Source organism: Lampetra planeri, chromosome 48, assembly GCF_965212315.1.
Source record: "Lampetra planeri chromosome 48, kcLamPlan1.2.h2, whole genome shotgun sequence".
NCBI lineage: Eukaryota > Metazoa > Chordata > Hyperoartia > Petromyzontiformes > Petromyzontidae > Lampetra > Lampetra planeri.
Genome location: NC_136154.1, coordinates 3,895,418 through 3,908,107, shown reverse-complemented (window position 1 = coordinate 3,908,107; position 12,690 = coordinate 3,895,418). Strand labels below are relative to the sequence as shown.

The window sequence follows — 12,690 nt, the reverse complement described above, 5'->3', positions numbered from 1 at the left end:
ATATTTTTCTTCTGCAGTTTTTATTGAAAACGCAATATTTCATATCTCAAAAACCTGATGTGATAGACAAAAACTGATGCCAGATTTGGAATCAGCACCCCAAAATTACCTTAAAACCGTTGGAATACCTTATGCCAGAAAAAGTGTGTTGATCAGTGTTATCAGTGCCCTCTCGTATTACAGACCAATTCAGACCTTATTGGTCACCCAGTGCCCCTTATAAATCTAAATTTTCATGCTACAAAGTCCCATCACAAGGGAGAAACACATACAAATACACCAAACAATGTGCCTGTATTGAAACGTCTATACACCGTATGGACCTGAAAACTCGATTTCCCTGTACAAGAATACAAGGTAAACAGTACAGTCACGTAGATCGAAAATAAAATGAAAATAAAAGATAATAAAATTACTCTTTGGTTCTGTCGGTAAAGTCATGTAGAAAGAAAATAAATTAACTAATAGAGTACGACGTTTCGATTGCAACACAAGCAACCGTCATCAGGTAGAACTCAATTTGGTGAGAGAGACAAAACACAGACACGGAGACACACAGACAGACACACAAGCAGAGAGAGACACACAACATTGACACACAGAGACCCAATGCCTATGTGTGGAGAGGCCTTAAATAGAGAGAGGGGGGGGCAGAGAGAGAGGTGGGTCTGCTGGGGCAGCTGCTGGAGCAGAGAAATTAGCATGTCAATGAATTCACCCGAATAAATTGATAATAATAAAATAAAATAAACCCACGACGTTTTTGATCAAAACGCTCCACCTAATGAAGACCACTTGTTATTTATTATTTAAAAATGTAATTTTATCATTTTTTTCATTTTCGATCTACATGACTTTACCGAAAGAACCAAGAATATGAATTCCTGCAGTCACGAAAGTTTTAAGTAAAAAAATTTAAACCGTACTGGTTGACAGATACGTAACATCAACAATCAACGTTTAAATTCTTAGCTTTCATCCATACGTTTTCCCGCGCATGAATTTGTATAACCTTTGTTGTGTTTGTGTTGCGGGTTCAATAAGAAAAAACACCGTAAAAAATTAAACCAATTAACATTAATAGCATAAACATACTGCCACTGCAGCCGAGGGAGTGATAACATCATGTGGGCCACATTACATTGGAGTTGTCGTCCTGGCACCCAAATGGCTGCACCAGTGGGAGCAATCAGCCAGAGTTAACGATCTTATCATCTGTTTTCCACGTGACATTTAGGACCATACATACCGCCATGATAGGCTGCAAAACGTTTGATGAATCGTAAGATAACGTTCTTTACTCTGGTCCCAGCTCTGCGAAGCAGAGGTCGCAACCGGGTACCCGATACCCGTACCCTACCCGATACCCGGCTACCTGTACCTGGCCAGGTACGGGTACGGGTACCGTTTGCGACCCTGGTGCGGCCGGGTATAGGTATGGGTACGGGTACGGGTAGGCCGTGAGTCACTAGTGAGTAACTGTTTGTCACTAATTTCCCAACGTCTTGTCTCTTCTCACAATTCAAGTTCCTAGAATCAACCGACCCGCGCCTGCAACATGGCTTCATCCCAGAGGTCGCAATCAGGTACCCGATACCCGTACCCGGCCGGGTACGGGTACGGGTACCCGTTTGCGACCCTGGTGCAGCCGGGTACGGGTATGGGTAAGGAATCAAAACCCGTTTGCGACCTCTGCTGCGAAGTGAACGGCTGTAGACAGGGTAGAACAATCCTGTCAGCAGCATTCGCTATATGTAGCAGCACCGATAAACCACCCCCCTCCCCCAATATCAACCCATCTACCGCAGCTGGATGGAGTAGAGATCAACGTTCCGTACTACTACTCCAATGGGAGCACGGAGTTCTCCGTGATTCGCTCAGGGAACTTCATGCGCCTGTGGAGCGACTTCGAGCTCGAGGTTCTATATGACGGGCGCCACCACGCCGTGGCGCGCCTCCCTGCCTCCTTCGCCGGGGCCCTGTGTGGCCTCTGCTCCAACATGAATGGAGACCCCAGCGACGATTTTGTGATGAGGGACGGCAACAGTGCTGCGTTGGCCACCGACTTCGGCAACAGCTGGAAGATTACGGAGCCCGGCTCTTCTGAGACGTAAGTGTGTGTATGTGGATGTTTGTGCGTCTGTAACTACAGTGGCTTCTCCCTCCTCAATGTGCTCGGAAAGGTCCTGGCAAGGATTATTCCACATCGTCTTGCCAGGCACGCTGAGGAGAGGCTTACGGAGCCCCAGTGTGGTTTCAGGCCAGGGCGATCCTGCACAGATGCCATACTTTCTATCCATCTGCTACAGCAGAAGTATAAGGAATTCCAACAGGACCTACATCTTTGCTTTATTGGCCTAGTCAAGGCCTATGATACCATCAGTAGGCCTGGGCTCTGGGTTGTTTTTTCTTTTTCGTGGTGGTCCCCCTTGGAATCCCAGACTCTCTGCTCACAATCATTAAGGACCTTCATGATGGTGGGCGGGCCCAGGTAAAGCTACGTGGCCGGGAGTCATAGCCATTCCCTGTACACCTTGGGGTGCGACAGGGATGTCCTCTGGCACCTATATTATTTAACATCTATTTCGACTGCGTAGTTCGAGAAACGTTCGATGGCTGTACTGGAATAATCTCCATCTGGTACAGATACAATGGGAGGCTAATCGATGCTCGGGTGCGGTCGAGGGATGGCTCCCTATTGGTCAACCATTTTATGTATGGTGATCATCTGGTAATTACTGCTCACTCTGAGGAGTTGGAGGTGCTGCTGGTGAACCTGGAGCGTGCCACTAAGAGGTGGGGTCTTAACATCAGCCCCTCCAAAACAGAACACCTACCTGGGTATTTTGTGTCATTAAACACACCACCCCTCAACTCCCAATAGGTGGTGTAGTTTTGGAGAGAGTGCAGAGGTTTACATACCTGGACAGTGTGTTTTTGACCCGTTCTGGTTTGACACCAGAGGTCTCACTCTGAATCAGTCGGCTGCGTGTGGAAGCTACCTGGTCTGTCGCTCCCCACGAAGCTTCGGGTCTTCTCAGCCATGGTCATGCCCTCCCTTTTCCGCTAATGGGACATCTTTTCCCCGGTTTGAAACATTGAGACTGGCCTGCCTACGATCCATCCTGCATTTAACCAGGCTGGATTGCATGAGGAGCTTACAAATCCTTGAAAAGTCTGGACACAGTCCCATCGGTGAGCTCCTCCGTCATGCAAAGCTGCATTGGCTGGGTCATGTAGCCCGCATGCCCAGCCACCACATGCCTTAACAGCTTTTGTTTGGCCAAATAGAAGGGGCTAAATGGGTGTGGCACAGGCCAGAGAAGAGATGGAGTGATGTAGTGCGAGAGGATATGGAGCTTAGTGGTATCAAGATCGGCCTCTGTAGAGAAGGCTCATGAAGGAAGCTACTGGACATTTGGAGACAGTTGCCCTTCAACAACAACGGAGGGCAGAGGAGCGACGCTCAAAACAATGAGCGGAGCGCCAAGCGACTAAAATGCAGCAAGTTGGTACAGTAGGGGGAACAGGTGGTGCATCTTTCAGACATCTCAGTCAGTGAAACCATGGTACCTGGGTCTGTCCCGTGATCCCCTGCCAACAGGCATTCGACACTTCACGTGGCCTCAAAGTGCACCTCGGCTGCAAAAGCACCGTGGTGACGTCACCGCCACCTAGTGGCGAATGTCGGTTTTTGTTATGGTCCGTGTGTGGATATAAAATGTCAGTGAGTCTTTGCCCGAGCTAATGCTGCAAACGTCGTAAGAGGCTCAACCAGGACACATGATGAGACTGGCAGCCCCTCCCTTCCTTCATCACCCTAACTTCTCACAGGCCTCACCCACTCATCTGCCAACCCCGCTACTCTGGTAGCTTCCAACCCTTTGCCCACCTACCATCACGTCTGGCATGATGCCAGGATATTGAACGTGGTGGCAAATCCGCATGATCACAACGCTTTTAGATTCGGTTAGCGATAGATAGCCACTCGTAGAAGAAGGTGGCAGCGCTCACGCGGAACCCATTCCATTGTCAAGTTGAGAAATCACAGCGGATTGCATCGACACGGCGACCGAATGTCGACCATCGATCTCCCGGTTCACCAAATGAACAACAACGCACTCCACCCAACTACTTTACGTTGAATTCTATCGAGTACGCGCACGAGCGAGGAACGATCTGGGATGCTCCATCCTGTCTGATGTCGATGATCTTCAATGTTTCGCCCACCTACTCACCACACCCACCCACTAACCCAGCCACTGACCCACCCACCCACGAACCTGCCCACCAATTCGCCCACCAAACCGCCCACCAACCCAACCACCCACCCCATCCCGCTTAAAACTTTTACGTTAAAATTACAACATATTATCAATATATGAACACTTACCTCCCATTGTGATTCCAGACATATTTGCCAAAAAATAGTACTCGCGCCCCACGCTTTTATTTAGAGTCGGTTACAACAAGAGTATATGAAACATATATAAACGCAAAGTACTTGAACAGAACATATTTATGTTAAACGTTTCAGTACATATCATAAAAGCGTGTTTAAAAAGAATGTTGTTTTTAATATATATTCTTTTGCATGAAAACGACAGCGGCTCAGACGACACGGGCAATCACCAGACCCCCAGCGCCAACGAGGTGGCCGCGGCCTCGCAGAACGACAAGTGTGGCGCGATTAGCGACCCCGTGGGCCACTTCGCCGCCTGCGCCGGTGCCGTCGACCCACAGCCCTACGTGGACGGCTGCGTTCTCGACCTGGTGCTGCAGGGCTTGGACGACGTCGTGCTGTGCTGCGCCCTCTCCACCTACTCTGCCGCCTGTGCCAGGGCCGGCGTCACCCTGAACGGCTGGAGAAACGAGATGCTCTGCCGTGAGTAGCTTCTTATTCAGAATCGACACCCTGGCTATCGCAATTGATAGCAGCTTAACCAAGTGGCTCACCGTGTGGGAGCCAAATACTCTGAAGCCATAGAGATGCATAGATATACATAGACACCCACAGACTAAACTAAAACTAAACTATTTTGTATTGTTACCAAGTAAGGCCCCAACCACTGAGCCGCTATTTAGCTCCTTTTCAGATGCGACACTGGCTATCACAAATGATAGCAACTCAACAAAGGGGCTTATCATCATCACCGTGTGGAAATGTATATCAGCAGCCAACTACTCGAAACACGTAGAGTAGTACATAAAGATCTGTTGAGATACATAGATATGCGTAGAGACCCATACTCAAAGGCACCCATAGAGAAAAAAGAGAATCATAGAGACACACGGAGACCCATAGACTAAGATATTTTATTTACCAGGTAAGGTCCACTGAGCTGCTATGTAGCTCTTTTTCAGAAGCGACCTGGCTATCACAATTGATAGCTCAACGAAGTGGCTTATCATCATCATGATCACGTGGAAATTTATAACAGCAGCCAAATACTCTAAACGCGTGGTGACGTTGATTCTAAATGTGGAGGGAAAAACCGGAGGACCCGGATACAAATCCATGGGAACACGCGGAGAGAGACACGAAAACTACAAATATGCAGCAGGCGTCAGGGTCGGGATCAAACCCACAACGTCCTTGTACACCAGGCGAGGGAGTCTACATCTCCCTAGCTACCTAGGTGAACCATGATCTTTACCCCCCCGCCCTCATCCGCAACCTCTCCACAGCCGCCCCGGCGTGCCCCGCCAACGGCTCGTACTCGCACTGCGCCTCCCCGTGCCCCATGACGTGCGTGCGGAGGCCGGGTGAGGGTCAGTGCGCGGGAGGCTGCGTGGAGGGCTGCGTTTGTGACGCCGGCTACCTGCTGGAGCACGACCGGTGCGTGCGCGCCGACAAGTGCGGCTGCATCAGCAATGGAAAGTACTACAAGGTGAGTGGCGAGTGGTTCGCGGCGGCGGTCACTGGCAGAATTGTTTGGCTGGGCTGGGAGGCGCACAGGTGACATGGGGCACCATGGTGAGATGTTAACTACCTCGCCTGGTATACAGGAGGTCATGGGTTCCAACTCGACCCTGACGATCTAGTGCTGCTGTAAATTTGGAGTCTGTTTCTCTCTCACCGTGCTGGTCACTGCGTGGATTTTTCTCCAGGTCCTCCTCCGGTTTTACCCTCCATATTTAGAATTAACATCACCACGCGTTTAGAGTATTTGGCGACTATAGATTTTCATGTGATGATGATGATGATAAACCCCCCTTCGTTGAGCTATCATTTGTGATAGCCAGGTCACTTGTGAAAACAGATACATAGCTCAGTCGTGGGGCCTTGTAAAAATGAAAATATTATAGTCTAAACAAAAATAGTTTATTCATAATAAAGGTTTTTGGGTGAGATCGCATGAGTAAAAAAGTGTCGACAGATAGATCGCGTAAGTATGAATGTGTCAACACATTGTGCCATATATGCTTACGCGATCTATGTGATCTAACCCAAAGACCTTTATTATGAATAAAATTGGTCGCGAAAGGCTACGTCATTGCCAGATACATTTAATTTAATTACTGCCTCGTCTCCCATTGCCCATCATTCCCTTCCTCTTTTCCTGCCCTTGCCCCTCCCCTCCTGCCCGTCCCTCCCCTGTCTGTAGCCCTTTCGTGACATCCCCACCCCACGTGCCCTCTGTTGTGGTGACTCATCCCTCGGCCCCTTGCACACTGCCCCCTGCCATCTAAATCACTCGATTAGGGTCATTTCTGATCTGATATCTAGAATGAATCCCACCACTTGTCTACTGGACCCTATACCCACTGCACTACTCAAATCACGGTCCCCCTGTTTTCATTCGTGACCTTGCCACCATTGTTAACAACATCCCCTTGACGCAGCTACCGTTCCCGTTTCAAGTTAACCCTACCCTCGAGAAAGCCGGTCTTGACCCTGGAAATCTCAATAATTTCAGACCAATCTCCAATTTGCCCTTTCTGTCCGAAAGTACTCGAGCGCATTGTCTCCACCCAGCTCCAAAGCTATCCGGTCACTAACGACAACGCGCTTGAACCTTTTCAATCTAGGTTCAGAGTATGCCACAGCTGTGAAGCCAGCCCCTTGTCTACGTCACCGATGACCTTTTCGTGGCTACCGATTGTGGCTTTGATCAGTCTTCCACTGCTGCTCGACCTAAGTGCTACGTTTGACACTGGCTTGACTGCCAATTGTGGCTTTAATCAGTCTTCTGCTGCTGATCGATCTCAGTGCTACGTTTGACACTATTATGATCATACACTTCTTCCGTCTAGAATGGAGCACACTCTTGGCATCTCTGGTTCTGCCCTCCATTGGTTCAAATCGTATCTCAGTGATAGGCTTGAGTTTGTCTGCCTTGACAACTGTAAATCCAGCCCGGCATCTCTTGTTCATGGTGTCCCTCCAGGGCTCTGCCCCTTGGTCCATTATTATCTTGTATTACAAGCTGCCTCTGGGCCACATTTTCCGCAGATTTGGGCTTGGCTACCGCTTTTATGCTGAAGACACTCAAATCTATCTCAGCACTAGAGGCGGTGGTCAAAGCTGAGGTCTCTCAACTCACTCACTGCCTGGTTGAGATCAAACGGTGGATGGCGTGCATTTTTTTTTAACTAAACTGTGACATAACTGAGCTTATTTCAGTTAAGATGAAGGCCCTTCTTCGGAAGGCCGACTCATTTCCACTCACCCAAGGTGACGTATACCGTCACATCCTCGCCCACTGTCAGAAATCTTGGCGTCATCTTCGATTCCTCCCCCAACTGTCAGCAGCGCATTAACAACATCAAAGAAAGTGTCATTCTTCCACATGTCCGCATCATCTCCCGCAACCAGTCGCTTCAGTCCCTCTCCGATGCCGAGAAGCGCATCTGCACTGTTCAGTGCTTTTGAGCATGGGGGAAAGAATGCTATCAAAATAAAATGCATTGTTATTATTATTATATCCTCGAGCTAAAAGGCACTCTATACATATAAAGTAAGACGGACCAGATCGCACGGTTCACATGCCTTTTCACGGTAACTGCACCTCAAGTCTTCGAAGCCGGCCTGAGCCGGGTTGTGTATCGACAAGAGTGTGATGAGCAGCGGATGTGAGGCGTTGTCACTACCGATTGCTTGTTGGCGACACGATTACTACACTTCCATTGTCCACAAAACAGCTGGACGATGCCGATGATGATGGTGCCGATGCTGATGACACGAACTATGCTGTGTGTGTGTGTGTGTAGATAGTGTGGCGGTCAGCGCGCTGCGCTTCGAACCCGGCGACCCAAGTTCAATTCCCGCTGACGGCCAACACCAGTGACGATTATCTGAACTGGTCCTGGGCTTCCCCTAGGTCGACTCGGCCTCAATTGAGTACCTGGTGCGGTGTGTAAACATCGCAACTGGGAAGGCAAAGGCGGTCGGGCGTGGTTCTGGCCATCCACCCCCATGTGTACCGTGATAGCCTTTATAGGTGCTGGCGAACAACACTTGCCCCAACAGTCTGTTCCTGTTATACGGGGAATATTTGTTTTTGTGTGTGTGCACGTGTGTGTGTGTGCGTGTCCCAGCTGGGAGATGAGTTCATCTCAGACGACTGCAGGAGTCGGTGCGTGTGTGACGCTGGTGGATTGGACTGCGACGCCTTCTTCTGCCCTGCACTGCACACATGTGGACTCACGGACGACGGCAAGATCGGGTGCAACGCCCTGGAGGGTGAGGCCATCGTCGTCATTATCTTCGTCGTCGCCAGCATCGTCGTCGTCGTCATCATCGTCGTCATCACCATCATCATCGTCACCATCATCGTCACACCATCATCGTGACCACCATCGTCAGTCCCGTCGTCACCACCATTTCAATTGATGCATTCAATACCGAGATGGCCCCGTGCTGAAAATTCACAACATTCTCTCAATGGCCACGGACAGTGGCAATGCATCCCCATGGCGTCTTCTTGAGCTCACCGCAGCCGTCAACAGGGCGGTTGGACCACGCCGCAACTGCTGCAGCATCTTGAGTGAAGATTTCGGCATCCATTGGGGAACTGCGCCATCGCGGTCCATTCCGTAACCTCTCGGGCAACGTGTATAGAGTCGCGTCACCGCTAACAAGAAACTCCATCGACCTCCCTGGCTAGATCGCCACGATGATCTGACCTTGGTCCCATACTTTCCATCATTTTGCACCACGGCCATTGTGAAATTCGCCCCCGCCCCCCCTCTACTAACCCCCCCATTTCCCCCTCCCGACCACCCCACCGACCCCAGATCACTGCCAGGCATCCGGCGACCCGCACTACGTGACGTTCGACGGCACCTATTTCGACTTCATGGGCACGTGCGCGTACACGCTTGCTGCTCCGTCCGCGCGTTATGCCGGCACATCGCGTGATGGCGCTTGGCGAGTGCTTGTGGAGAACGAGGCGCTGGGGCCGCATGCCGCCGTGTCGTACACGCGCGCCGTCGAGGTGCAGCTCGGCAACCACACCAGGGTCAGGCTCCTGTCTGGGGGCGCCGTGCAGGTGAGTCACCTCAGGGTGCCTCGAGATGGAACCTGCACGGCGCGCGGCGTGAACGTGTCTGCCTGTCACCCGATGATGCTGGTAGTAATTACCAGTGATACGTTGTACTGAACATGGGTCACGTGAGCGAAGAGCAAGGTGAACGCTTTCATCAAGACATTAAAGTTATGGAAGAACGTTACCAAGGCCGATGGGACTCAAACATGATGGCAGATTACTGCTGGTCCTTGATGAGAGACATTCCACAAGCTGTACATCGGAGATCGTCAAAGAAGAGGTCGTTTATGCAGATGTAACATCACTATTGTGAATGACCTTTTTGTACATATTTTTCTTATCTTCACAATTCAATTCTTACATGGTAATATGCATTATCTCACATTGATATGCAGTCACTCTCACAACTTTGTGCTACGGCTCATTAAATGTTTGTTTCATTATTATTGTATATTGTATATTATCTTATTCTTGTATGGATGTCTGTTTAGCTATTCGTATATGAGCATAAAACCTGATGTGATAGACAAAAACTGATGCCAGATTTGGAATCAGCACCCCAAAATTACCTTAAAACTGTTGGAATACCTTATGCCAGAAAAAGTGTGTTGACCAGTGTTATGGGTGACATATTAAATGTAAAGCGATGATGACGATGATGAATTGCTGTTGGCAACTTTCAGCTGAACGGCGAGACGGTGAGCCTGCCGGCGCTGCTGCCCGGTGCCACGGTGGTGCAGCTTGGGAACCTAGCGGTGCTGTCGGTGCCGGCAGCCGGCCTCACCGTCAAGTACGACGGCTTCTCCTATGTGGACGTGGGGCTCAAGGCCGACTTTGCGGGCGCCGTCGAGGGGCTGTGCGGGAACTTCAACGGGGACGTCAGCGACGACTTCACGGGGCCTGCCGGCGAGCACCACCGCACGCCGTACACATTCGGCAACGCCTGGAAGAGCGAAGAGTCCGCCTGGAGACCAACGTGAGCTCTCGCGGGCGTGCGAACACACGCACACTCGTGCACACACACACTTATACACACCTCATAAACAACAGCAATTGCCACTAAGTGGCGGTGACATCACCAGGGCGTTTGTGCCAGGCTATGTGCGCTTTAAGGCCACGTGAAGTGGCGAACGCCCGCTGTCAGGAAGTCACAGGACAGACCCATATGCCGCGGGTTGACTGGCTTGAGATGACTGGTCGATACACCCACCACCTGTGCCCCCTATTGTGTCTATTAACCACCTGGCACTCCGCTCGTTGTTGCGAGAGTCGCTCCTCTGCCCTCCGTTGTTGTTGGAGGGCGACTGCCTCCAATTGCCGAGTAGCGTCCTTCACAAGCCTCCTTCACAGGGGCCGATCTTGACACAGCTGGTACTAGTCATTGGCAAGTCCACTCAGCTCCACGTCCTCTTGTACCACATGACTCCATCTCTTCTTTAGCCCGTGCTGCGCCCGTTTAGCCCCTCTATCCAGTCGAACAAAAGCTGTTTAGGCATGCGGTGGCTGGGCATGCGGGCTACATGACCCAGCCAACTTGCCTGATGGAGGAGCTTACTGATAAGACTTTGTCCAGATATTTCAAAGATGTGTGAGCTCCTCACGCTCCAGCCTGGTTAAACCCTGGATGGATAGTAGGCAGGTCATCCTGAATGTTTCTAACTGCTGTAGCAAACGGACAGAAATAATGGCATTTGTGCAGGACTGCCCTGGCCTGAAACTACATTGAGGCTCCGCAAGTCTCTCCTCAGTGTGCCTGGCAAGGCGATGCTGAATTCTCATTGCCAGGACCTTTCCTCGCACACTGAGGAGGGATATGCCCCTGTAGTTGTTACAGTCTGAGGAACCCGTCCAGTGGGCCAGACTGTTGTTATGATGTCATATAGGGCAGTCTGCACACAAACGCCACCCTCCCTCAGCATTTCGCTTCAGAGATCATGTCTTACCGGTGCCTTTTAAAAGTTTCAAACTCTGGATCGCCTTCAGTACTTCCTCAAGAGATGGCACCTCAGCCAGCCGCTCACAGGGGATGACTACTTCTTCCAATATTTGAGGAACTCCATCCTCAGCAGGGTCATCCCCAATTTCTCACATGATGCTTTCCAGGCTGAGGGATTTCCTCTCCCCCAAGTTACTTTTTTGATGGAGTTAAAGAGAGATTTGTGATCGCAGTCTACTGAGGCAGACTCCATCTCATCAGAAAACCCGTGACCGCCACTCATACTTGCAGTGCCGCTCGGCTCTTCGAACCTCCGATCGAAGGCTGTGGTAATCCTCCTTATTCTCTGATGTGAGATGCTGTAGACAGTGGGAGAGTGGGCCTGCCGCTTTTTCTCAGCCAGCCGGAACAACCTCCTCTGTAATGCCAGGGTCTTTGGGGAGATTTGGACCGCATACCCAAATCAGCCATTGCAGCTGCATGAGCCACAGTTCTAAACCTCACCCGTTTCCCCTTGGCATTAGGGGGGGGGGAGGCGATGATGAAATTATTGCTTTTAACTCTCATGAGCTAGCTGAGACCAGGCCTCTGTGGGGTTGAATGGGGTCTTAGATAGACATCCACCACAGGAGTGGAAGAATCACAGGCGCATCTTACAGTTGACAAGCCAATAGTCAGTGGGCAGATTAGCTCCACGGTAGTTTCTATTGTCAAGGACATGGGCCCGCATGCGCTGTTCCGTCACTATATAATCCAGCAGATGTTCTCACTTTGATGTTGTGTGGATGAGCCGATGTCGGAACAGCGTGTTGGTAATTGCAAGGCCATGGGCTACAAGAAAGTCACCTAACAGGATAGCTTTATACCGAGGGGCTACTTTAGCTCGCGCCTGTGAAAGCCTATAGAAGGCATCTGACTCATCGGACTTGCCTGCATCCCTCCATGGATGTTCGTCTTCGGTGGGGGCATAAGTAACCATGAACACCACTCCTCGCCTCTGGTTGATGGGAAGGCGAGCCCAAAGTAGCCTGGGGCTTACAGCTTCCCACACCTCACCGTCATGCTCCAACGCCCCCTTCATTTCTTTAGTCAGAAGAAGAGCCACTCCCTGTTGTTTGGCAGTCTCCTGCCCCGAGTAGTACACTGTCCACCCCTCATGGTGACTAGAGCCAGAACCAGTCCACCGGACCTCCTGAATAAACCCCCCATTTGCCGGAGAGACACACACACACATGCACGTACACACACACGCTACCTGCCGTG

The 12,690-nt window shown here is 50.5% G+C and overlaps 1 protein-coding gene across 1 annotated transcript in view; it reads left to right on the top strand.

The window, feature by feature from the left end:
• Positions 1-12,690, top strand: part of LOC144733871 (IgGFc-binding protein-like) — a 70,360-nt gene that overhangs the window by 35,195 nt on the left and 22,475 nt on the right. Inside the window, exons 20-25 of the mRNA XM_078615878.1 lie at positions 1,809-2,110; positions 4,608-4,885; positions 5,689-5,891; positions 8,542-8,686; positions 9,241-9,494; positions 10,175-10,467. Of these exons, the coding sequence (XP_078472004.1) occupies positions 1,809-2,110; positions 4,608-4,885; positions 5,689-5,891; positions 8,542-8,686; positions 9,241-9,494; positions 10,175-10,467 (1,475 nt within the window). The remainder of the gene's footprint in view (positions 1-1,808; positions 2,111-4,607; positions 4,886-5,688; positions 5,892-8,541; positions 8,687-9,240; positions 9,495-10,174; positions 10,468-12,690) is intronic.